The 26,168-nt window shown below is 48.1% G+C and overlaps 3 protein-coding genes across 4 annotated transcripts; all 3 read right to left on the bottom strand.

Moving 5' to 3' along the window:
• Positions 1-4,322: 4,322 nt before the first annotated feature.
• Positions 4,323-14,812, bottom strand: IL21R (interleukin 21 receptor). Of its 2 annotated transcripts, XM_054180447.1 has the most exons (9): positions 14,711-14,812; positions 12,944-13,015; positions 10,731-10,836; positions 9,983-10,170; positions 9,083-9,234; positions 8,299-8,476; positions 7,099-7,195; positions 6,467-6,548; positions 4,323-5,615 (listed from the first exon to the last, which is right to left on the bottom strand). In XM_054180447.1, the coding sequence occupies exons 1-9, from the start codon at positions 14,775-14,777 to the stop codon at positions 4,716-4,718; spliced, it is 1,842 nt and encodes a 613-aa protein (XP_054036422.1). In that variant the 5' UTR covers positions 14,778-14,812; the 3' UTR covers positions 4,323-4,715. The 2 variants fall into 2 exon arrangements, with proteins under 2 accessions (XP_054036422.1, XP_054036421.1); XM_054180446.1 differs by lacking the exons at positions 10,731-10,836; positions 12,944-13,015; positions 14,711-14,812 and having other exon boundaries at positions 7,099-7,192; positions 9,983-10,296.
• A 7,617-nt stretch (positions 14,813-22,429) lies between these two features.
• LOC128899983 (uncharacterized) lies at positions 22,430-24,820 on the bottom strand. Its single transcript, XM_054180431.1, has 2 exons — positions 24,813-24,820; positions 22,430-24,756 (listed from the first exon to the last, which is right to left on the bottom strand). The coding sequence occupies exons 1-2, from the start codon at positions 24,818-24,820 to the stop codon at positions 22,662-22,664; spliced, it is 2,103 nt and encodes a 700-aa protein (XP_054036406.1). The 3' UTR covers positions 22,430-22,661.
• A 49-nt stretch (positions 24,821-24,869) lies between these two features.
• Positions 24,870-26,146, bottom strand: LOC128899984 (interleukin-4 receptor subunit alpha-like). Its single transcript, XM_054180445.1, has 3 exons — positions 25,763-26,146; positions 25,096-25,165; positions 24,870-24,958 (listed from the first exon to the last, which is right to left on the bottom strand). Exons 1-3 carry the CDS (start codon positions 25,897-25,899, stop codon positions 24,878-24,880), a joined length of 288 nt encoding a protein of 95 aa, XP_054036420.1. The 5' UTR covers positions 25,900-26,146; the 3' UTR covers positions 24,870-24,877.
• Between the last annotated feature and the right edge of the window lie 22 nt (positions 26,147-26,168).

Below are 26,168 nucleotides of genomic sequence, written 5' to 3'. Positions count from 1 at the left end.
GCATCTGCATGTATTCATTACTGATAGAGAAACAAGGGGATTTCTCTTAAAGGGTTAACATTTAAAAGGCCAAATAATTCACCGAGTAGAAAAGTACCTTTTCTGGTCAAACATTTATACAAAACAATGGCTGACAGATAAAATCTCCAAGAGACAAAAAGCCATTTTGTAGCCCTGCCTGGATGTGAGACTGTATCCATCCAGCAAGGTCTCTGCCCAATTACTGCTCAAAGACCAGAGGCATCTCTGAGCTGCCTTGCCCTGTCCTTCCTCTGCTGTTCTCTAAGGGGCAGATCTGGAAGCACTGCAGTGCTTCCACATCCAGATCCTGGAGTGCCCAAGGAACAGATCCTTCCATACCCAGCTGTGCTGCTGCAGTGGTAGTGTTACAGTCAGGATCCAAGTCAGTCGTGCACATATGGGTCGAGTACCAGGAAAGGGGAAGAGAGAAGCAGGCAAAGCACAGAGAGAGTTGCAATCTGCCAGTGGTAGCTTTAGGGGCCAAGAAGAAGGAAGGCAGGGGCCGTGCAGAAATGGCAACAGATGTTTCCAAATTGGTACTACAGATTAAGTTATGGTGCTTCCCTTTAGGGCCTTTTCCATCCAGCATGACATCTGCCAGCTCCCCTGAGACACCATGGTTGCTCATCTAAGTGTACCTTCCACTCTTTATAATTACAAGAACCCTGAACAGCAGCAGAAACAGAAAGCCCCTAAAATGCAAGCAGCCTTCAGTGTCATTTAAGCAAATAACACCTGCTGTCTCAGAACTGGCCAGATGCCTGTAGTTTGCCTACTGCAGCAGCAAACATCTCCTGTAGAGACAAATTGTATCCCTGCATCTTCCCAGCCTACTGCTGTAGGTCACCATAAAGACATCGCAGGCATGCAAGATGTGCAGCTTTTACCATATCAGGGCAGAAAGATAAATCAGTACAGGAGTTCAGCAGCAGTTTGTTTCAAACAGCAAAGCACAGACTTCCTTTCCCAGTTTCCTTTCAGTTTACTATTCCAAAATGCAGAGCACTGCTGCTGACAGGAATAACACAGCTCTCTGCAAGCTGCCTTTTTCCACACTTCCCCCATAACCCAAGTGCCACTCATCCCAAAGACCATTAACTGGCCTCCTGCTCTCCAAAGGCCACTCAATCTTCTTTTTTGTATTCTGGGACCCATGTACACCTGTTCCACTGTCTCACAAGTACTGTTTCTCAGCAAGTGATTTGAGTCTACTTTGAAGTTCTTTTTGCTTTGTTCTGAGTGCTCCATGTGGATCAACATCCACTGTTTGTCTGCTCTCAACCCTATACCAAATGCTGCTTTTGGATCATTATTGAGGCAAATGTAGTAAACAGGAGAAGCATCACATTACTGTGGAAGCTCCTGGGACACACAGCACTTATCTGTGCTGCTTTCCTTGGCTTGAACAATGATGCACATTTTGGATCATGAAATAGCTGCAGGTAGACTCTGATTTCTGCCTGCCTGCTTTTATGTTTGGCTAGCAAACACATAGTTAGTCTGCCAGTCTGATCAGTACTACAGTCCAGGAGTACTTCTGCAGTCTATGAGATCTGATCTTCCATTTTTCCTCTAGGGAAAAGTCCTTCAGTAGAAGGACACCAGTGTGGTCAGTGCAACATCTTAAGTCCCCTATTGTGTCCCTGATTGCTGCAAACACTGTGCCAAGTGCAGCAGACCACAGCCACCTAAGGGTTTTGCTTGAATGTGTGGTGCTGCTGGCATCTTACTGCCTCATCCCACTGCTCAGTGACTGACCTCACCTTTGCAAGGCAAGCTGAAATTGGATTGCCTGGTTACCTGGGCATGGCAGGAGTGGCTGAGCAGATACTCTGCAGTGAATAGCTTAGCCTACTTCCAACTCTGCTCTTTCAAGCAGGCTTGCTTGGCCAAGCACTTAAACATCAAATGCCTTTACCACACTGTTATGACTCTTTCCTGTGCTTCACATTGCTCTTCAAGAATCTGCCACTGTGGGTCACTGAGGTAAGGGTGAAAGTAAGACCTTACAGAGGATAGTTAGAGAGCAGGGGAGGCTTCCCAAAACCCAACAAAACATGGATTTGCAATGCAACCACTGGCCCCATCATTCCCAGGAAAACACAGTTTTTCCAAATTAGATATTGCTAGGTCAGAGAAGTTTGCAGTTTGCTGTTAGGAGCCACATCAAAAACCTAACCTCAAACCCCTCCATATCCACTGTGTCAACAACTCGCTGGCCAAAAGCTTAACTGAGATAGTTTGCTTCAAAGGGAAGAGTCTCCCTTATTTTAATATCCTTATGCCACATATTAAAGCAAGCTCTTCTCTGCCCATGAAGTCTGCCTCCTAGGGAGGCCAGAGGCAAATTCTCACCCAGCATAGTACCAAACCACCACTTTCTACCAGATGTGCAGCTGGATTGTGTAGCAATAACAGAAACAGCTCTTCCAGCAGTTGTGGTGATCTTGTGTAGAAAAGCATGAAGAATTCTTAAAGAAATAAATACCTATAGATACTTCTAGGGATGCTTGCTAGGCTGAATAGATAAGGACTGATGAGCTTGACAAGTACGTAGAGAAGGAAGATACCGGGACCCAAAAGGGAGCTTGTGCTACCAACAATGTAAGGACAGAAAGATAAGGGGAAGCAGACTGGTCAGGCTTGGTCTTGGAACCTTGAGAATCATGCCAAAAAACCCAAGGAATATGTGCCAGGTGTTGGCTGCACGTATTAGTGAGTGCTAGGAGAATGTGTGAATGTGTTCAGTAGTTACCAAATAGGAGTGACTGTGCCTGAATGCAGACAGCTCTTCTCTGTTGGACACACTTGGGTGGAAGGATGCCCTTGTGTGTCCAGCACTGAACGAAGAGGAATGCCTGCCTACTTTCCAACTCCAGCCTCGGTCTTAGAGAGCTGCTTTGCCGTATTCGGTAAGTGCGGCGCCAATGACAGAACCGGGCGCCTGCAGGGCCGAGATGTGAAAGGGTCTGAGGCAGACACACAAGCTTCCCCTTCCTGCCTTCGGCAGCTTGGGGTTAGTCGGCAGGCTGTGGCTTCTGCAGTGCAGACAGCTGCAGGGTGGAGCTGCAGTCACAGTCCTTCAGCGATACTTCTGCCCAGTGCATAGAGGCACAGCCACAGCCGGCAGCGCGGGCAGGCTCGGCTCGGCAGCCGCCCGGCGGCGCCAGCTCGATCCTCGGCTGCCTCGCGAAGGGCACGCAGGGTACTTGCAAAAACACCACAAACAAAACCAACCAACCAAACAAGCAAGACCACCACCAAACAAACAAAAATCCTGATGTCTTGGAGCTGTGCCCAGAAAGCCCCTGAGCCAGAGCTATGCCGAGGGAGTAGTAACAACGTGGGCAAAGCTAAGCCCTGTAGGTTCAAAATCAACGTAGCAGACACCGGGGCGGTTCTGAACAATCAAACCAGGGATGCATAGAAAAGCTCTCCCTGCAGTCCCCTGTGAAGAAACAGCTTCTTTTCCCTGCAGTGCTCCTTCTTGTTTCGGGAGCTGTGGGGCTGGGTAAGAGATGAGGGAGAGGTAAGAGAGAGGGGTTTTTGTACCACAGCAAGAGGAGACTGTTACAGCATTGGAAAATAATTCACCACAGAGGTTTTCTCAGTATCAGATTATCTGGAGCCAAGCATGGGTTAGTACCACTATGCCCACACAATACGTAGTCCTCACATTCATTCTCAACGTTACATTAACTTCTAAAGACAATAATTCTAAACAAAACAGAGATAGAGACCCTGGAGGGAAACACAGTCACAAGTACAGTGCAAATAGCAATTTCATGGCTGGCTCTATTAGATAGCAGAAATTGCCCAAACTTTGTGTTACTGACCTGCAAATTGCAGCAGACCAGGTCCAAGGCAGAGGATGGAGTTGCAGGCACATCCTGGTAGAACATTTCTGAGATTTCTGCCTAGTTCTAAAAGCTGCTCAATGTTTCTGTTAATGTGCTTGGGAAATGCTGGGAGAAATGCAGATTCAGCAGAAAGCCCTGGTGGTGAGAGTTTGTCTGGAATGAGATGTGTTTTGAAGACTTATCTTTTGCACACTCCACTTGGAAAGGCAAAGTCTTTCTGAAACCTGAGTTGTGTTTGGTCTCTTGGACACTCAGTTCAATGATGCTTATATAAGAACTGTTCTTCACTATACCCCATGGACAGGGGTGGGACCTCCCATAATTAACAAACTATTGCAGCTGTGTTTAAAGAGCCAAAGATATTAGAAGGGAAAATAACATCAATATTGTCTGGGAAGGGGAGGGGAGAAGGGGAGGGGGGGAGGGGGGCAGAGAACTTTAATGTAGCAAGTATTCTTCCATGGGTTATGCTTCTAAGATTCCACACACATCCACACTCTCAAATTGTCTGAGAATACCAGGGAAAATAATTTAAAGGTTTGTACTCTTTATAAGGTCATAGTAAAAAAATGTACAAATCTACATAAGGTAAAGGGTAACTTTCAAGGGACAGTTGCTTTTCCTGCCATTATAAGGGGCATTATAAAAGGAAAAACTCCATTACATCACATTAGAGACATTAACAAGGGTGAGTGGCAACAGGCAGAGATTCCTGTGGACCTAACAGTTTGCAGCTGTATGCAACAGAGCTTGCACAGTCTAAGGTTCTCTTCTGAATTTTGCTAACACCTTGCTGCTGGCAGAGCATGGACACTGCAAGGCAGCATGAAGTCCTTAGCTTGTCTGTGTTCCACTGACAGGGCTGTTAGAGCGACAGGATACCCACTGCTTGACATAGCTCCGTGGAAAGTCCTCCCCCACCAGCTCCAGAGGGATGGAGGCACAGCTGGCCTGGATATTCTGCTCAAATTCACACTCAGCTGGGCTTCCACAGTCTGAGTCCACAAAGCCACTGTCAATAGTGTCCAAATCTAAACAGATCATTGGATAGCTGTCACCAGGCCTTGCAGTGTGAGGGAAGAAGTCACAGGATCCTTCACTGTAGGAAACACTTTCACCATCAGGAGAAGGCAGAGAACCTGGGTTTTCCAAATCCCACTGATCAGGCTGCAAGCAGAGGTCTTCTAGGATGCTCCCCATTACCCCTTCCAAAGCCCTTTCTACTTGCTGGTGGGCTGGGACACTGGTACTCCTCAGGTGATCTGTGGACACAGAACCTGAGGCAAGTATTTTGTCCTCTGCACTCAGGTCAGCCAGATGCAAGCCACTGGCATTCCTTCTGTCTTCATCATCAACATTAACCTTGGGGTAACCAGTTTCTCCAGCACTGTCATCTTTACTGGTATGCTCCTGTCCCCTGTACACATGGTTACAGCTGCAGTGGCAGTTACAAGGTGTAAATCCGTCAGCCACAGTCACAGTATCAATGGACAAGTGCCCATATGACTGGTCTTCAGTCCCGCTGCTGCTGTTCACACCAGGCAGCAGGGACTGGCTGTCCTGACCTGGGGCAGTCAGGCAAGACACACAGGGCTTGCAAGACAGGTCTTTTTTCAGCTCACACAGCTCCTCCCGTGTGGGGCTGCTGGAAGGACACATGGTGTAAACTTCTAGGACTTCTGGAAGGACTATTCCCCATTCAGTGAAATTCATACGGGAAGCACCAACCCACTTCTGCACAAAAGGATGCACAGGGAGAGAGAGAGAGATCGAGAGATCAGTACCATCAGGTTCAGGGTTCCACAGAAGGGACCAAAGCTCTTAGGCTTTTAGAAGCAAAGTGAAACTCTGAAATCACTAACATCTCCAAAATAGCAGGGTATAAGCTGCTGTTATTACCAGTCACAGGCAGCTGCAGGACAACTAATGCAAGTAACTGAAAATAATTAGCTCTGAAAGATCTTTGTGGCTTTGCAATTTTCTCTGTGCAGTCAAGAATGCCACTCATAGCAGCATTCTTTCATTCATCAGCCAGAGGTCCCAACCCAAGCCACCACGTTTGTCTTGTCATCTTATCCATTCCTCCTCTGTGTGCTGCATCTGCATCCCACACAAACAGCCCTGCTCTCTCACTTCCCTCACCTCATTTCCCTGGGAAGGGGGTCAGGGCAAGATTTTTTCCAATGTTCTGTATTCAGCTATACTTCAGACCAGCCTTTCTCTCAAAGTGGCAAGAAAGAAGCAGGGGTAGGAAGGGGACTGAGACCTCAAAAGAGCTGTAGCCACCATGTGCTGCAGCTAACACTTACTCAGGTGATTAGGGAGTCCCATACATTGAATATTGCCCTTCTGCATCACTATTAATATCACATTCTGCCCTGTGCCATCCATTATGTCTAGATCATGAGCCTCCTGCATTCAGTCATACCTGGGAGTAAGGTGCCTCTGTCTTTCTTTGATCTAAGAACAACATAAAAGTTTCTGTTCTTTTTGAGGAAGTCACTGATCAGATGCTCAGATCACAGCAAACTTCAGGCCTGTATCACTGATGAATGCTAAATGAACACTGTGAAGCACATTCATACCTTGAAATCTCCATTATGCACTAGGTAAAGAGGTCTAAAAAAGGAAGCAGGATCTGGGATGCAAGCCACCTTCTTCCACAAGCTGGAAAAGAAAAGAGAAAGGCTTTGGGGCTAAGTACATATTGCAGATGCTAAGCAAGGCATCTCCAGATCAAGCAGCTGAATCACCTGCTGAGCCTCAATGGCCTCAAGTTAGCAGGTGGCTGAGGATCCAAGGATCTCTTTTGCTGCCAGGGCCATCTAATGGCCTTTCTTGTGCACCTCAGAGGAGGTGGGGTTCAGCCCTCAGGCCTTGTGCACACCAGGCTCACTAAGTAAAGAGGTGCTGATTTGTTTCCCTCCTGAAAAAGCAGTAAGTGCTGGAGACTCTGCCCTATGCACTCTGGGCAGCCCTTGGGCAGCCCCCATGGGCTATTGCCTTGTCTCATTCAGCTGAATGGCAGCAGAGCATCAGAGAAATGCAAGGTGCCCTTGGCAGTACACCAGCTGGAGACCATACTTTGCTGGCCCTCACAGGCCCATAGCTGTGTCTGTGCGTGGATTTACAAGATCAAAGAGGGTCGCATGTGAACACCTCACCTTCAGCAAGACAGAACAGAAGCACTTACTCCTGTTTCCTGAAGCATTCTTACCTCTGCTGTTTGGCCAGAACAGTTGTGATTGAGGCAGTGATTGCCACGACAACACCAAACAGCAGCAGCCATTCCATGCCTGCTGTCTGTGTCACTGCTGGAGAAAGAGACAGGGTCATTCAGGCTCACCTTGCATTTCTAGCTGTCAACATGCAGGAGATGGTGAGAAGACACTCTCAATTTCTATCCCAGGCTTTCTCTTAGGGACAATGAGGCTGTCACCTGGGGCCCAACACTCCAGACATGAGGTCTGAATGAGGATGCTTATAGAAGACTTCATCAATAAATAGAGCAGGGCTTCAGCTGCCCTATGGCCTGGCTGCACTGCACCCCAACAGCTCCCTGCTTCAGAGACCCCTGGTGTTTCCAACTCTGCCTGAATTAGAGATGTCTCCATAGGTGATCCATAGTGAAAAGAGTGCAGCTGGCCAGAGACACAAGAAGCAAAGACGCTGACCAGATGAGTGCTTGTTGGCTGCTCTCCACTTGTGATGGAAAGGAGAACCTTTGTGACTCGGGACACAGACAACACTTAGCAAACAGAGCCTGACCCTGCTGCCACAGCACCACATGCCATTTGAGCTCAAGCTGCAGATGAGTGAGAGAAGGGAGTCTCAGCACATGCTTTTGACATTGGCCACAGCCATCCTGCTCTACTCTATTTGAATAGACTCCCTATTTTCATAGCCTTTGTTCCACCATGCCAAACACCAGGGCACTTTTATGCTTAAAGTAACTTACACTCCCTGTGGGGTTTGAATGGTGGCTACCAAATGAAACAGCCATGCTCAGCATGATCAAACATCAGAGTCCAGATACAGAATTCAGTCCAGAGAGCAGTATCCACTCTCCCATCAGCTGAAGGCAACACTAAGGCCCAGTAGTGGAGGCACCTCTACTAGATCTCCCCCATTTCTGAAAGCTGCAAGCAGGACCCTGGACATTTGACACTGGAGAGGAAGCTCCACTCCTGCTGTGGCACCCAAACCTACAACCAGTCCCACCACACCCTCTTGCCATTGGCCATACTGTGAGGTGTGCAGACAGCAGGTATCAGCCCAGGCCTAGGGGCCATGTCCAAGACAAGCACACATGCTTGTCTTCACTAGGCTAATTAGAATTTGTTCTCATTAACGAGGGTTGGAAGCACTCTCTGACACTGGGCCAACTGGAAGGGTGAGGAGAGCCAACGGTTCGTACCAGCAGGCCTGGTTGTCAGTGCCAGCGGCAGGCTCCACTCGCTCCAGACCCCACCGTAGCCGCTGCCCTCACGCGGTCTGGCTCGCACTTGGAGCTCGTACTCGGCGTTCACCTGCAGCTCCCCTGGCAGGATCACCAGTGTCCGTATGTCTTGATGGACAGCTTTAGTCTTCTGAGTCTGTGAATGATTAAACACTGAACATCAATATAATGTAATGGATATAAACTACAACACAGAAGGTGCCACCTCAACATGAGGAACTTCACTGGGAGGGTCACAGAGCACTGGAACAGGCTGCCCAGAGATGTTGTGGAGTCTCCTTCTCTGGAGAGTTTCAAGACCCATCTGGATGTGTTCCTGTGCAACCTGTGCTAGATTCTATGGTCCTGCTCTGGCAGGGGAGTTGGACTTGATGATCTTCGAAGGTCCCTTCCAACCCCTAACATACTATGACCCTATGAAACCTCAGAGCTGCAGTGACAGCCTCCACCTTACCCTCACTGCTGCACTGTGAGGGGCCCTGCAAAATAACCTCCTCTGCTTTCACACTGCTTCTGCAAGGCCATGGCTGCTCAGGAGCTGCATGGTGCCCTGGAGGATCCTTCCATGCGAGACAGCATGAGAAGAAAGTGAACTATCAACCTTCCCCACAGATCCCAGTATTTCTGAAACAGTTTCTGCTTCCTGATTCCGGACAGCTCTTCTACACCTGCACTCCTGTCCCGGTTGTGCTGACCTCCTCCTTGCTGGGATGTCCTACTTGATGGTAAACTGACATCTTACCTCCCAGGTGTCAGTCCTTCTCTTATAACGCAGCTGGTATTCCAGCTCCTCATTTAGGAAGTAGTAAGGAGAGTTCTGGTAGATGGTTTCCCAGGAAATATTGTAACCCTCGGAGAACACGGCGGTCAGGTTGAACGGAGGCTGGGGTTTGACTGGAAGACAGGATGGTGTTACCTTGCATAACATGACTGCAGACAAGAGGCAGCTCAGGATAGTATCAGCAATGCAGAGTGAGTGAGTAAGCACCAAAACTGCCCTGGCAGGGGTGGGCCCACAACGTTCCTGCCTCTTAGGCTGAGCAGCTTTGAGCCGTACACAGGACCTCACACCTCAGCAGCTTAGTAAAGTCAGGTTCACATTTCTCAGAATACCCCTTCTGCTTGTCTCTGAACCTTCTCATCACTTAAGGAGCAGAAGATAGCATAAGGGACTAATACCTGCAGGGAGCTGTAAAGACTAGAACACCTTGTTCTTTTCATGACATAGGAGGGCTCTATGTAGTCACGGTCACCTGCACAGTTAGGGAAATCCCCCTCAGTGTAACACAGATACCAGGCAAAGCTGATGCTAGTGGACACTGCACAAACCCAGTGCAAATCTCTGTGTACCAAGTGCCCCAGATACAAGCTTTTGGGTCCCCTATAGGGTGTTTTCACATCTTGAGAAGCAGTAATGGGCAAACCCCAGCACTAGACTGCAGGATAGAGAGATTCCTACAACCCTGTAGCCTCAAGCCAAGAACAAGCACTTGCACAGTTTAGCCACAGTAAGAACACAGTGCTCTGTGTGTACAAGTGCACCCCAAACATTACCCCCCAGCACTGGGTGCCATCTTCAGTTCTTGCCCAGACTCACACAAGGCCAAACAGTATTTATCAAATCCCCCATTTTTGTACTTACTGTTATCTCCCATATAAAAGTCCTTGGAAATCACATGCTGTCCCTCACCACTTTCCACCTGGACTTTGATATCTGCCAGGAGCTGAGTCATGTCCACGGTGCACACGTACTGTGTGTGACTCTCATTCCTGGACAGCTGCAGAAGACTGCAGGCAGCCACAGGATTTTCTGGGTCTTCCTCAGAAACCCTAAACCCACCAAAACAAAGAAACAAGGTCATATCTACCACATGCTGTAGCTGGACTAAGATGTTGATGAACAGCTGGGCATTGAAATTAGTAAGAAAAAAAGAAGCAAAAAATTTACCTTTGAACTTTGACAGATACTTATTTTTCCTTCTACTTGCTCAGTTAGCATCTTTGAGAGAAGTATGAAAGCGATGCTGAAATGTTTGTGGGAAGGGAAGGAAAGTTGCTCACCATGGCCACACAGCCCAGGACTCCAGCTACTTCCATGCTGGGGCAGAACAGCCACATAGGGCTTGGACAAGGTGTGTGAGCCCTACCAGCACACAGGTGTTAAAGTCCACTGTTAACAGCAAAGAGCAAGGTATTCCCAGGGCAGAAGAGGAAGTCAGTGTAGCAGTGGGTGACAGGCAGTGCAGTCAGAGACACAGGAACCAGGGCAGAAGCCAAAAGTAACAAGTGAAAAGCAGTATGGCAGCAAGAACAAGAATTCTACCTAAGAGGACAGAAGGACACCACTGTACTATGGCCACAGTTGAAGTTCTCATCCTCGTGAGACATACCATGTTGCAGTGAGGTTATAAGAGCTGGCACCCAAGTCACTTCTGAGGAGACAGGACAGGGTCTGTACATAATCCACAAAACAGGTCAGGTTTTCACAACATGTAGCTGTAGGTTTGGAAAGACAAAACACAATGTCAGCTTTCCTGATGAAGCAAGCACAGCTTTATATCAACACAGAGTCCTTGGGGCTCCCACTAAATCTGAAGGGAACAGACTGCACTGTGCCAACCTCCCTGAAAGTCTCCAGTCTTGGAGCATAGATGTGTTCCACCTCTACAGGGAGGCAAATCATTGACAGCGAGAGAAGCGGCATACCTAAATCTATTGAAAACGCTGTGGCAGGAAATGGCAAGCACACATACCAGGAAATGTCTGAATTGTGACTGAATTTGCAGACTTCTCTCAGTCCCCTCTTACAGAGTCACTAGAGCAGAGTCACATAATATTTCTGCTCACATAGTACACGAAAGAGGCAAGATCACCCCATCAGAAACAGTTGCACATGCAAACATGTTCATGATTCCACTTCCTAAGGCAAGGGCTACTCTTTGCTAGTCAGTTTTTGGGTTGTCATCTACACTGCACTTTGGACATTCAGAAAAATGGTGGTTTATTAATTCTTTGTTTACCATTCTCTCTGTTTACTACTTTCTGCAGCAACAATATTCTTCATGTCCAGCTCTGGAGGCTCAGAATTTGCTTTTCACAGAATCTTGGCAAACCCCCATTTTTGCACGTTTGTAGCTACTACAATGTCTATGAAACTCTGATGCTAAAGCAATACGCAGTGTCTGTGAATCATATGAACTGACACAGGCTTCTCAAGTGAGCTTAGCAGGCAGTTGTAGACTTTATGCTGGTCATGAAGTAAATTAGAGACAGGATGGCAACTGAAGAAATTTGGGGATGGCCCCGAGGGTTGTGCATGTGCTTTATCAAACTGAGAGTGATTCAAATGATGTGCTTGACACTGTGCATGATTTTGATTTTTTTCATTTCACCCTGACTTCAGAAATTTGTTCTAAAATTTTCATTCAGTTTTAGCTTCTAATTTTGAACCCTCAGTAGTCTCTTCTGAGGGCCCTGGTACAAGCAGTGTTCCAGAAGCCTGAGCACAGCTCTTCTTCCTTGGCCTAACTTTTCTCTTCTACAAACCAAGGTTCTAAAACCCCTTGTGTTCCTTTAGAGAGGGCAGTTTTAACAAGCATTACTAATAAGAATTCTTTTATTCTATCCTATCCCATGAACTATTCCTAGGTAGTTGGCAAGCTGCAAGCATATCTTTGGGCAAGAATCTGTTAACAAAATTAGGATGAGGACAGGTTTTTATTCAGAAGGGAATAATTAATTTTTTAAACACAGTTAGACCTAGGATGAATTGTCTCTCCTTGGCAGCTTCAGAAGCAAAAATCAAATGCTTTTAACACTAAAATCTAACTAGGTTGAAATGGGAATCAGTACAGGGTAATTCCCTGGTTTGTGTTACACAACATTCAGACCAGACATGACACTGGTCCTACGTGGCAGGAAGATACAAATCTGAATGAATCTTTTCTGATGCTTTAGGATTGGAGCAGGTCCAAGGCTCTGCCTAGAAGCAGCATGTGGAATGCTAAGCTTGCACTGTTCCCTGCACTGTTGCTGCTGGTTTCTGTCCAACTGACCTGTTCAATAAGTCAGCTCTGAGTCAGCTGATGCTTGCACGCTGGTTAGAAACCACCAAGAAAGGAGGAAAGCAGGAGCGACTGCAAAGGGGCTCAGAGCTGGAGAGCTTCACTCCACTGCTCCTGGCTGGCCTGTCAACAGTGGCTGTAACTCCTGGGGATATCCAGAACCTTTCCTATGGCAAGAGACTACCTTTTTTTTTTTTTTTTTTTTAGGGAAGAAATCCTACTCCTAATGGTGACAGGAGCCATTTCCATGCAAGGCAGGCACTACCTCTGCTCTCTCCCCACTGGTGCTTCTCCCTGGAGTGGTAAACAGCCTGGCTGAGCTCTGCCCAGCCATTCACCTTCTTGTATCTGTCCTCCACAGTCCGTGGAGACAATTCCCTAACTTGTTATTCCATGGAACCCTCTCTTCTGGTACCTTATCTTGTGCTTGCTGTCCCATGGCAACCGTATGCCATGCACATTGCAGCAGAGCCTGCATCAACAGACAGCAAGGTAAATCCTGTGAGTGTATTGCCTGGAAGACATAGCTGACAACTTACTGTAATGGAATAAAAGGAAGAAGGAAATACTCTGGAGCCACAGTTTGTTCATGTTGGTTCTGACTGTATGCCCTGGAAAAACAAACAAAACAAACCTTAAAATGCCCAATCAATCACTTAGAGGTCCAGCTCAGCCATCTACTTGCATGTGGAAGGTTGAGGTGGAATTAGTCTCACTTTCATTTAAGTGTCTAAAAGTAAAGTTCCTAATTTTGGCAAACCATTTGCAAACGGGCTGCAAGCGCACATTGCTGGCTCATGGCCATCTTTTCCTCTGCCAGCACCCCAAAATCCTTCTCCTGGAGAGCTGGGCTGCTCTCCATTACTTCATCCTCCAGCTGCACCAGAGTTTGCCCCAGTGCAGACTGAGGGGCCAGGTCCTGGGGAGCCTCTGCCTCCCCCACTACCAGCATCAAACACCCAGTCACTCAGCAGAGTAAATGCCACTGAGGCCTCTCTCACTGGGGAACATTTGTGGTGTTTAAAAATTTCCCAGGTTTACTCAAATAAATTTAGCAGCCACCAAAAAGCCCCTGCAGCCCCATGTGAGCTTAGAGACTTATTCTCAAGGCACCACAGCATCCAGATGAGGTCAACGAGGCTCAGTCAGGAGGTGCTACAAAACACCTCATGGCTGCAGCACCTCAGCCCTGTGCTGGCAGCAGCCACGTTGCTGTTGCCTCCCCTCCCCTGCCAAAGGTCCTGCAGACGAAGCACAGGCTCCCACTCAGCAAGGAGCCCCTGGCACTCTGCCAGGCTCCCTTGCCTGCTGTGAGCAGCAGGACAAAAACCCTTTCCCCACACTCCAGGCCTTCTTTCTGCATTGTAGATTTCCTTGTGGAAACACCTTTTCTGGATCCTTCTGGTTCCAGTTCTCCATGCTTTCCTTGTACAACTACTGGCATACCACTACCTGTGCTGGTGCAGTCTCTGATTACCAAGACACAGCCTGCTGTCTAACTTCACTTTGTGCTTCCAAGTATCCTTCCCCTGCTCTTCTCCAAATTCTCACTCCTTTGAGGAAGGGACTCTGTTATCCTGCCACCTGAATCTGCTCACCTGACTTCATGCCAAGACTTGGCTGTACCACAAAAACAGAGGTCCTGGAGATGGACATCCCCTGGTGCAGCACCTGATCATGCCTGCCTAGCACTGAGGCTGAGGGCCTGTTCCTTGCAGCACACTGAACAGGAGCTGTGCTGCATGAGCAGCCACTGGGGCCTGCAGGTTCCCAGACACACACCACTGTCCCCTGCCTTTTGAGTTGTCCTCCTCCCTCCAAAATACCTGGAAGCTACTGCTGCTGGGTTCAGTGTTCAAGGGTCCTTCAGCTTAGGATGCCAATGACTTGCCCAAATGGGCCTGTTCCCCCTTGAAGAGAGTTCTCCAGGGCTGCTGCTGTTCTTCCCCAGGCTCCAAGCTCTCCCACTGAGCATAACTCAGCAGATGCCCTGGACTGCAGGATGGACTAGTGGCACCCAGTACTGTGGCCTGCTGCAGAAGTCCATCTCAGTGTCACTGGCTTTGTGCCTATCAAGCTCCACAGTCCTGGCCACCCCATAAAGCCAAGAAAGTCAACTCACTGTCCCTACTTCAGCAGAGGAAGGAAGGGTTGGGCCCTCACAGAGTGCTGCAGACTCACTGCTTGTTTCAGAATCCAAGTGGCAGTGTCCCCAGTGTTCATGACACTTCTGTAACTCCCTCATTGTAGTCCCATTCCTGTGTAAATGGACAGAGCAACACAAGGGAAACCATTGCTGCTTTTACCTACTGAACAGTGGCTTCTATCTGGTGCCTTCCCTGTTTCCTTCCTCTGCTCAGAGAATAGTACCATCAATCCAGTGGGACAAGGAGGACTGAACAGGACAAAATCAAGTAGCTCATCAGGAAGATGACTTCTGGAGATAGCAGAGACTGCCATTGCACACTGGCAAGAGAGTAACATACAAGACTGCAACCTAGAAAGAAGCTTCCTGAATAAAAGCACAGTAGCAAAAATGGGACAGAAAAGCATGAGGATCTGCTAACACAGGTGCAGCAACAAGACAGTACTTCCTCACTTGGGACTCCACTATCCCATTTCTCACCCTTGCCAGTACCCACAGATTAGTCCAACACTTATCTCATACAGCTCTTCGACTCAAGTGTGGTGGGGAAGGTCTGCTCCCCTAGGAACACCGCAGAAAGTGTCAGTGCAGCATGTGTCTGACCCCCTGGCTGTGCTCCAGGTTGCTATGACAAGAATTGATGTGTGTGCAGAAACTCTTGGAAAGATGCAGCTCTGCAGCCATGTCTCTGTCGACTTGGAGATGGCTGGAAGAACTCATGGCTTTACAGATACATGCAGCTTCCTCCAGGCAGGCCCTCTGCAAACCTCAGTCCCAAGATGCCTCCCCTTTCCTACATCACTCCCATTGGCTTCCATCTTTCATGTGATTGTTCACTTGGAGGAAAGAATGGCAGTGGGCAGTGAGCAGAAGGCTGGAACCCATTCCCCTGTCTGGCATTAGAAAAGTCATAGAGTCACAGACTGGTTTGGGTTGATAGGGGCCTTAAAGATCATCTAGTTCCAAGCACCCTGCCATGACCAGGGACACCTTCCACCAGATCAGGTTGCACACAGCCCTGTCCAGCCTGGCCTTGAGTCCTTTCTACCATCTCTTTTTAGCTTCTCTGTCTGTGAAATGGGGACTTTGAGACAGCTTCATGCATCCTGCAGACACACAGGCACTTAATTCTTACTAAATGTCAGGCATTGTACAGCTGGTAAGCACCAGTGCTGCAGACTCTGCAGTATGCCCAGGTACACAAGCGAGAGCACTGTAATAAATGATCAGCCAGTGTGCAGATGGGCACAGGTACACGACGGCACAAGGCTGAAATACAGCAGAGAAGAGGAAATGGGACCATACAGACAGTTACAAAGACTATTTTTATGAAGGATCTAGAAATACTGTGCTAAAACCTGCCAAAGATGGATGATGACTCTAAGGTACTCAGTTTAAGTAAAATAAAGCAAGCAAACAAACAAAACCCCAACCAACACAAACCCTGGTATTTCCAAGCATGAAAAAATACATGTCATAGCTGTAGCTAAGCCAAAAACAGAGCAGCAATCTCTCTTGCAAACCCAATCTTTCTTCTCGAGAAGAATCCATTATCTGTGGGCAGTGCCATCTAGACACAGAGCCAAAGGATGACAGAAGGATGCTCTAGCTGCCCGTTAAGTAGAAGCCAACAGCAACGACATCAGGGGCACAAGGGCCATGGCAGCTCTACGAAGGATTTACAGTGAAGTCACAGATAGCAAGCAACAAGAAACTGGCAGCAAGGAAAATTGGTGGAAACATGGACATTACCTTGCTCCATCCTCTCAGCTGTCCATTTCAGCCCTCCAACACTTCCAACAGGCAGCCTGGCTAAATCATCACTGTGACTGCAGGCATTGCATATGCAGGAGCTGCACAGCAAATGGATCTCATCAGCTAGAGCCCAGCCTCCTTTGCCCCACCGAGGGCTGCAGTGCATTGGAATACTCATGACACATGGTGCTTGACGTCAGCCCTGTACCAGTATTACTGTACTGATGGAAGGATGTGGTGAGCAGAGGAGGCAATGAAGTTGCCCACCCACACGACATTTATTACTGTATTGCTCTGCTCTCTGACTCTTAAGTGAGAAAAATGTGGGAGGGTAGTTAAAAACTCACAAGCCTCAGATCTAAAAGGTCATAGTGGGGCTGGTAGAGTTAGAGCCTTGCAGCATGGAGCCATCAATATCAAGGCATTAAATGGTTAACCCTGGCTATAAAGCACAGCACACACCACATTGGAGTCAGCCAAGTAACCCCATGCTCTGCTTCCCCATATTGGCCCTAGGGACCAGGGCAACAGAAGCAGACCCCAAACCACTGGCAGGGAGGTGGCCTGGCTCCCACACAAGGGTGGGGCAGGATCTCTGGGTGCCCCCACACTTGTTGCCAACCGGAGTACAATACCTAGACACATCTCCTGCATGGAACAAAGCAAGTCAGGGCACTGGGTGTGCAGTGACCACCTCCAAAAGCACACAGCTCCACAGCTACTCTGTGCTGTGTGGGCACTGACTCCTCTACAATTGAGGTTCCATGGCACTTCAGAGCAGCAGAATCCACCCCCCAGGGTAAAGCTCTTGGAAAGCTGGAGCAGTTCCATTGCCAGGGATTTCTGTTGATTTGGTGCAAGAGCCTTTCACCAGAAGAGAACTAGTGACTCTTGTAGTTAGCTGATGATGTGGGTAAAAAGCCTCACACAAGCAGTACCACCTCTGTATTTTCTCCCTGTCACAGTGGAATGATAACAATATCTGCAACATCAGCAAAGATACAAGCCTGGTATAACTCTGGGGTCAAAGGCACCTTTACTGGCTGGTGACAATCAGGAGGAAGAAAATCATACATTACTTCAAGTAATGACTTAAAAATGTCAGAAGAACAGCTGAGACAAGTAACAGTGTTCTACTGGAAGGGAAAGCAACAGAAGAAACCACCTCAAAGATCAGGAACTGGGGTAAAACATGAATGAGGCAGGCAGAAAGCAGAGGTGTTAGTCAGCAAAGCATCAGGTTGAAAAACAACAAAGATCCCCAACTGGCAGTCTGTGAAGGGGACACAGGATGCTGCACAGAGGAGGAAAGAGCACATTGCTTTTGTTCTGGGGAATACTGAGTGTCACCTACAGAGACCCCTGCCCTCCTGCCTCCCTTTTGCCTTTGCTAATTATCTCTTTGTAGACACCAACACTGGGCTCAGCCTCTTGCTCTCCCCAGCAAATATCAAGTCCAAAGCAATTCTGCATAAAGGCTGTAACAGGAGGAGGTCCACCTGGCTACTGCCAGGGCAAGGGGCTTACCTTCACAGAGCCCTGTGCCTGTCCAGCTCACACGGAGGGGATTGCAGAGGCTTGCCTCTTCTCTTAGGAAATCACCAGACTCATGCTGGTAAACAGAAACAGGAATAACTGTGCCTGTGAACTCACCCTGACCATCTGGAACAGAAACCTACAGTTCTTCTCAGGCTCACCACCCTCATATGCACCATGCAAATTGTGCCCAGAGTACTCCACAGATGCCTTCCTACACTGCATGCACCAGGCCCACAGGAAAGCCTGCTCTCCCCACACCCTCTCCACACCACAGCTGGGGTCCTGCAGCAGCTTCACAGACGAAGCCTTTGCCTTTTGCTGTCTGTTCAGCTGATGTGTCCCATCCTCTCCACCTTCCCCTGCCACAGCCACTCTCAGACTGGTCCCAGGTCACACTGTGTTTGTGCTTTGAAAAAGCACTGGCTCTCAATGAGGTCAGTAAGTCTACCACACAATCCCACAGTGCTCACCTGAGTCAGCAGTGCTGGCAGAACTGCCTCCTCCTTTCATGCATCCTGTTTAAAGTCAACATCCATCAGCTCACCCCAAGGTGTCTGCTTGTAGGGATGCACAAAGAGCAGAACTCTGCTGCTGCTGTACAGCTCTTTATGGCAAGAACCTGAGCCTCCTGGATCTTTGTCTTACCACAGCTGACAAAACCAGCACTCCCCACCCATGCTGCCTGGCCAAGCTCTTGCAGCAGCTTTCCACCCCTGGGGCTGGATACAGCCTTGAGCATGCCTTGGACAGCTTCTGCCATCTCTGCAGGGAGAAAGCACACCAGCTATCTTCAACCTCCGGCTCTAGAAGCACTTTCAAAGAAAAGCTAAGCTGCCTCTGTGCAGCAAGCTGCAGCAGATGATGGCATGACAGACCACAAACTCTTGAACCCTTCCAGGGATGGGGACTCCACCACCTCCCTGGGCAGCCTGTTCCAATCTGACTACTCTTGCAACAAACAATTTTTCCTTATCTGCAACCTAACCCTCCCCTGATGCCATTTCAGGCCACTTATTCTATCACCTACTACTAGGGAGAACAACGCCCACCTCATTCCAACCTCCTTTCAGGATGTTGTAGAAAACAATGAGGTCTCCCCTCAGCCTCCTCTTCTCCACACTAAACACCTCCAGTTCCTTCCTGTAGATGGGTGTCACACTGGCAAGCCTCCAGTTGTCTAGGACTGCTCTTGTTAATCAGGCCCACTGACAGATGAGGGAGAGCAGCTGGGTAAACTCCTTTGGCAGCTCCCTCAGCACTCTCAGATGAATCCCATCTGATTCCAGAGACTTGTGGGATGGAGTTGCAGGTTGATGGCTCTGCTGCCTTGCTCATCTTGTGAAGGAGCTTACTACATGCCTCTGGAGGGCCTCAGCTTGGCAGTGGGGGACCAGACCACACAGCAATGAACTACCCCATGTACCCTTCAAGCCCAGAGCTTGTCAGACACATGCACTGGTTAATGACTGCAGCACAGCATGAGCCTGCCAGAGCCAGATCCTAGAGACCTCTGATGGCTACTTGCCAAGGGTCAAGAATGCTAACTTCAGGGCCAGCCATGGCCAGGGCAGAGCTGGTTCTCAGCAGCTCTCTAGGGCGTCAAGACAAGACCTGGGAACTGGTTACAAGCCTGAGCCAGGTGTGGAAATTCTACCCTCAGAAAGCAGTGCAGTGCTTTCTCATCCCCTTACAATTCTTGTGCTGTGTAGGCTGCTCAGTCTAAGTGAAACCAACAGTGGCTGAGCTGGGCAGAAGCAGCCAACCTCAAACTCTTCAGCTTCTGGTAAATTCCTCTGTGTCAAGGAGTTGGGGAAACAGCAGCAAGTAGGAAAGTCCCAGTGATACATTATAGTCATCAACTCAGTAACCTTCAAGCAGAAGAAAAACACCACACTGCTGTGGTAAATGTCCTGTGCTTATGCAACTGAGCACAGATAGGACCAGAGAAGCAGCTGATCCATCAACAAACTGGGACAGGAGCTCTTTAGGCACCAGCCACACTCCACAGCCTGGGGGACAGGTCACTCACAGACATCCCTCTGTCAAAGACAGGCTGTGAGCCACATGCTGATGGCAGTGCAGCTGCCTCTGTACTCAGAGCACAGGATGTTGAGGCTGCTGCACAGATGGGCCAGTTGCTATAAAGCAACTCTTCTGGCTAAGAGCAGAGAAACAGCTGCCCCTTACCCCTAAACATACCCCAGCAGTCAGCTCCCCACTCTGCTCACCTAGGGCTGCACCCAGCTTCTCCTCTCTTTCATCCTGAAGCCTGGAGCAGAGCTGGTACTTGACAGTCTGCAGAGGGGATAAATGATCTGATTCTGCATGCCTGCTCACCTGAGGACTAGTCAAAAACACCTATTCTTTGGAGAGCAACTGCATGCAACATTAGTTACTGTGCGAGCACTGCTGGCAGAGCTAGAATGCAAAGTGTGCAAAACATGCTCCACGAGGAGTTTTGTTACAGAGGAGACAGCCAGCAGGAAGCAAACTGTCCTCTCACTCACTATTCACTACAGAGCTTTGTCACATTATTCCACAGTCAGATGTAAACTCAGGGATCAGGATTTTGGAAAGCAAGCCTCTCTCATTTGGTTCTTTCATTCTTTGTTTCTTTGGCTGTGTCACACACATAAAAGAACTTATTTTCTTAGACAGTTTGCAGCTCACAATGGATAAGCACTTGGGACATCCTTGCACCCTGCCTGAACAACACAGGGTCCCCAAAGCAAGACACAGAGCAAGCTCTTGAAAAAGCTGATCCCTACTTCACCCTGAATTAAATTGTCCCTACCCCCATGAATTTCACCCCACATACTCAAGCCACTGCTCCAGTACTGGTCTCACCTGTGTCTTGAGGCTGCTGTTGGGTTTTCCACAGAGAGTGACAATCCTTGTGACTGACAGGAGTTTGCAAGCAGCTCTCCCATACATGTGCAGAGCTAACTCCGTTCTGAGAGGAGAGCCAGCACAAGAGGCACAGCTGGAGCCTTCACTGCAGAGGAAAAGCAGAGCACCAGAACCAGCTTCTCCTCAACTGGGAGCACACCTGCTCTTCTCAGGAACCCATCTCACTCATGGTGAGGCAGGTTGCTAACACCTGGTAGGCAGCCAGGTGAGAAAGATGTGGAGGTGGAGCAATTGAGTAATAAATAACAATAAATCAAGGGTAAAACTTGCCACAAGCCTCCACTCACACTGCAGTCTTACAAAACAAAGTGAAAACACTTTGAAAATCCACTTACGATGATCAGTAATTCTCTGTCCATGAAGGAGCCCCCCAGTAGCTAAAAGGAACAGGCTTGGACAGTCCCAGCCATTAGGAGGCTCCTGTCTCAGGACAGCAGCTGCCTTCACCAGCACAGGCTGGGTCCCAGATGAGTGACTCCACTCAGACCAGCGGCCTCACTGGCAGCCCTGGCAGCCAGCCCCAAGGCAGCACTGCCACACACCCCAGGCAGGTCACCATCTTGGGTCACAACCCTGTGTTCTGTAGCTTGGCAGCAGCTCTGGGTGGTCAAAACAGCGGCAGTAGAGCAAGGCACATGAACTCAGCTGCCACTGCAGCAATGTGCTGTGCCCAGCATAGGACAGGGGCTGAGATACAGGTGTCTGCCACCACCGCTGGTTAGGCAAAGGCACAGCAATCGGGCTCCCCTTCTCCAAGAGTTACAGCTGGATTTCACCAGAGAAACAGTGAGAGAAGGGGAAGAATACCTCTGCAGTATGAAAATCTTACCTATAAACCACATCAACCCAATTCCTGTGTTCAGCACATCCTGTGTGGATTCTTCCTTGTGAAGGGCAATGCAAGTCAGGCTTCCTAAGTCACAAGGACACATCTCTCTACTTTAATGCACAGCAAATCAGCTGGTGGTTCTTTGTGCCACTGCCAGCATACCAGAGCAGAATTTACCATACCAAAATATATAACAATGCCCCCGAAAAGTTCAAAGCCACGAGTAAAACTTTTGTAATAATTATCCAGCAAGAAGCATATGCTGCCCCACACCTGCAATTCCCTTTCTGACTGGACAAGAACAAGCAGCAGGGGGGGAAAAAACACATCTCCATCAGTTTAGGAATTCTGACCATGAACTGGATAAGCTTCCTAGGAGAACACTACTTAGAAATGTCCAATTCCATTTACAACAGTGGAAGACTGAAGTAACTCTGCTTGAAGCTAACCACCAATAATAGCATAGTTTAAGCCCAAATGACAATGATCTTTATTTGAGGTCTTGACTGAGCAAGGACAGAAACAGAGAGCCCATGGTGGAGCTGCACACAGGACATGTCCCCTTCCTCCTCAATACACAAATTACAGAAGCTGTGTGATGCTGGCAGTGCAAGTTAGCCACTTCCCTCTGACCTGCACCTGTGTCCCACTTCCTGCTGTGTCAGCACCTTCACAGAATCAGAATGGTCTGGGTTTGAAGGGGCCACCAAAGGTCATCTAGTCCAAGCTTCTCCAGCATCTTCAAGAACTTCCCAAGCAACACACAGGGCAATGACCACAGGTACTGAACCAAGAACTCCTACTGCTCACTTTTGCAGAGCAATCACAGACAGAGAAATTGCTCTGGCTTTGCCCCAAGAGAGCTGGATGGGGAGGTCCTAAGCCCTCCTGTCCCCCAGGGGTCCCCACCATGGGTGGCTGCCAGCCCTACAGCGGGCATGAGGGCTTTAACCCACAGAACCTGTGTCTGAAGCACAGCAGCCTGTGCTGCATACACAACTGGAAAAACAAGCAACATTTCAATTTGCCAGACAGTTTACTTCCAAACACTGGTTTGGTTCAGTCTTGGCAAGTATGGCTAGGCTACCTTCATGTAGCAGTTGTCCTCCTGGGCAAGGCCTTGTACAGATTCCATCTCTTTCCCATTCTGTATGTTTTCCCTCAATAGTTCTACTGGTCTTTTTTTAACTGCAGGTGCCGGTTGGGAGCCCTCACTGTGAATGGTGGGAGAATCAGGACAGTTGTCCACAAAAGGAGGAGGTGGTGACTCGTCTGAGACCAGGAGCTCTAAAGGCTCTGCAGTTTTTCTTTCTAAGTTCAACCCAGTGCTGTCCAGTGACTCCTCTGGTAGGGCAGCTACTGAGCCATGCTTCCTGCCTGCTGCATGCTGCATCACTTCTCTATTTTGCCCTGCCTTTCCAAGTTCCCTCAAGTGCTTGTATGTGTGGCAGTGAAAGTCAGCATTTGGCCCATTACTGCTTCTCTCCTGCACCCCTTGTCCAGCAGAGTTAAAGCTGTTAGGCTTTGTTCCCTTTGTAGTCCTTCCTCTGCTGTTAAAATCCTGACAGTTCTGCTCTAGTAAACACAAAAGCCATTCCTCTCTGTCAGTGTTTTCATCTTTGCGACGTGCAGGCAACTTGTCAGAGCTGATGGTCCAGAGGCTGCCATCACTGGTCGGTATAATACCCTCACTAGAGGCTAAACATGGGGCAATGCTGCAGTCAAAATGCTGCACAACCAAACACGTGGGGTCATCTGTCCTCTGGTCAGGTGTGTAGCTAATGGTATCTGGAGGTGCTTGTCTCAGGTTGCTATACAAAAGATGAATGAAAGGCTTGTACGGTGACCCAGAGTTACCCTCCCTGGCATGGTCACAGAATGTGCCATTGCATTTAACTGCATTATCAAAAGGTTGATAACCAGATGGTAGAGTTCCAGCGGGGCAAGGTATTATAGTGGCTTTCTTTTGAACATTTTGATATGTTACTTGCTTGTGTATTTCTTCCTCTGTCAGGAAGGCTGCAGCACTGTCATTTGCGGGTGTGAAGATGGATGGAAAATCAGTCTGCTCTGAAGAGCTGTTTTGAAAACCCAGCTCTCTGCAGCTGGTATGACATGTCCCACTGCTAGGGGGCTGGTAAATTGGATCTCTGCAGTTAAGTTCTGGTGTCTCTGAAATCTGTGCCAAAGGCAGTGAGGAGCACATACTTTCAGAACACTGAGCCAGGCTGCTGTTAGCCACAGACTGAGACAGAAGAGTATCAAAGCTCTTATAGGCAGAGCTAGTTGGTTCCTTGAATGCAGAGACAAGAACATCAAAGCTCCTGTATGCAGAACCACAGGGCTCCACAGATGGGGATATAAGGGTGTCACAGCTCTTGTAGGCAGAGCTACACAGCCCCATGGATGGAAACATAAGGGTATCAAAACTCTTGTGTGCAAGACTGCTTACACCATCTTCTCTGGTCCCACAGGATGGTTTATTTGGAGATTCCTGGACCAGAACACAGGAATCATGCTGACTTCCTGAACTGCAAGGAAAAAGGCTTTGGTGAACTGTACATTGAAGACTTCTTGCATCCAGAGAAGCAGAATTTATGCTGGAGCTTCGATAGCCAGATTCAAAGGATTCTTCTGATTGTTCTGAATTCTTGCTGGCTGTACTACAACTGTAGTTCTCTTGAGAAGCTTCAGTGAAAAGGGAGACTGCATGAGAAATACCAGAGGGCTGCTGATGCTGGGCTGTGCTTTCCTTTGGACTTTGCTGTGATGCATTTCCTGACTCAAGTTTCTCAAAGGTTTTATTCTCACCTCTGGTGAAGTCTGGGTCTTTGTCTTGCACACCATTGTCACCTGCCAGCAGATCACTGAACATCCTAGCTATGGCATCATTGTGTTCTCTGAAAGCATCAGCACTGCTCTCACAAGGTGCAAACACGGGGAGCTGGTCACTGGTCTCCTCCTGGCTGTCAGCCTCTGTGTCTGTTAAACACTCGCAGATTTCTATAGACTCCACAGGAACTGCCTCAGGGGTTAGAACTGCACTGCTGCCTTTTGGAAACCACTCTCCAGGCTTGCTATGGCAACTGCAAGATTTCTCAACATTTCTGATGTTATCATTTCCCTTGAAGTTATTATGGCTTGATGAACTTCGAGACAGACAGTCTGTGCAGCTTCTGGTTTTGGAAGTAAAACAGAAAGGACAGTTAACATTTGTGTTATAGAAAACTATTTCATGCTGTGAAGCAGAGTATTTGTTGGGGGTTGGTGTTTGAGTTTTTTCCTTTATCTTACTTACATTTTGTTTTCCATGTGACTCTGCTTTAAGTCATGGAAAGGGAATTTAATTTCATCAATGTAGCACAAAACTGAAAACTAACAAAGACACAAATGAGATTTAGGAAACATGTGAGCTGTGCTTAGTATCCCCTGCACTAGTCAGATAATAGCACTTAACACATTCTACTTCTGGTGATCAGAAAAAGGTATTTTTTGCAAAACCTTTAAATTACCTTGACATTTTTAACAACCAGATGGCTCTTTGCTGGATTTGGGATTTGATCCCACCATTCTTTCTTCATTCTGCAAGGGAAGAATTAACATTATTTTCTCTGACTGTATTCTGGTTCCATCAGTGCACACTTCCCTCTTCCGTTCTCTCCCTCTCCACCATCTGCATTGCAGCAACAGGAAGTGCTTGCTCTAAGTGCTGCTTCTCATTACCCTAGTGCAAAGATGTTGATGTTTGGTGTGACTGCTCTGCACAACCAGCCACGTTGTGTTCTTCTAATCATGCCTCAATCAATGGGCAAAACAGGGCCTGGCTTTCACATTACCACAACAAAGAAAAAAAAAAAGTGAAAAGAACTACAGATATTGAACCATCATTACTGGAACTCCAGTAAAGATAGGACTGAAACCTGACAAACCCTGTAACCACAGCCTGTTTTGACATTGTAACCAACCCATTCTAGTAGGATTAATAGGGAATATTCAGTTATCTGCTCAGAGAATAACAGCATGCAAATGATTTGTTTGTGAAATGTTTGCTCATGGAGAGCGAGATACAGGTGCTGAGGAAAACCAAAACATTGGATTGCTGTCCTACTACACACTGAGCCATTCTGATATCTGGGCAAACTGCTACTCTGTAAAACCTGTGAAGTGTATGCTACATACTTGGTAAACCAGAAGTAACAGATGACAGACATTGCCATGATCAGTACGCAGGACACAGGAACAGCCATCCGCAGAGCATCCTCGGCTGTTATTTGGGGATCTGTGAAATAAACACACCTGTGTATGTGCATGCACATGCAAGGCCTGCAGTACCAAGCTCACTGATCTTCCCTTGCACCTGAAAAAAGGGCTCCTTCAGAAAATGAAAAATACAGTCTCCAGCAGATAAAGAACAGAACACACACAGCTAGCAGCAGTGTGGATGCACAGCATGTCAGGAAAATCAGCACAGGTACTGCAGTTACTAGGAGCTGGAGAAGCCAAAGTACAGTGAGGCCACTTGTCAGCTCCCAGAGGCAAACCTGTCAGTCCCTAAAGTGTCCTCTTCTGTTGCTCTTCAGAGGTT

Source organism: Dryobates pubescens, chromosome 4 (genome assembly GCF_014839835.1).
Source record: "Dryobates pubescens isolate bDryPub1 chromosome 4, bDryPub1.pri, whole genome shotgun sequence".
NCBI classification, from domain to species: domain Eukaryota; kingdom Metazoa; phylum Chordata; class Aves; order Piciformes; family Picidae; genus Dryobates; species Dryobates pubescens.
This window is presented reverse-complemented; position numbering and strand designations above follow the sequence as displayed.

Bases quoted from the DNA above. Each gene is read 5' to 3' on its own strand.
- IL21R (XM_054180447.1), bottom strand. From the start codon at position 14,777: ATGGTACTATTCTCTGAGCAGAGGAAGGAAACAGGGAAGGCACCAGAT. The intron at 13,016-14,710 runs GTAAAAGCAGCA...TTGTTTTTCCAG, and splicing joins TAGAAGCCACTGTTCAGTAG to GGCATACAGTCAGAACCAAC. The intron at 5,616-6,466 runs GTATGAATGTGC...CCTTTTGTGCAG, and splicing joins TGCATAATGGAGATTTCAAG to AAGTGGGTTGGTGCTTCCCG.
- LOC128899984 (XM_054180445.1), bottom strand. From the start codon at position 25,899: ATGTGCATGCACATACACAGGTGTGTTTATTTCACAGATCCCCAAATA. The intron at 25,166-25,762 runs GTATGTAGCATA...CTTCCCTTGCAG, and splicing joins TGTTACTTCTGGTTTACCAA to AATGAAGAAAGAATGGTGGG. The intron at 24,959-25,095 runs GTAATTTAAAGG...TGTCTTTGTTAG, and splicing joins TGGTTGTTAAAAATGTCAAG to TTTTCAGTTTTGTGCTACAT.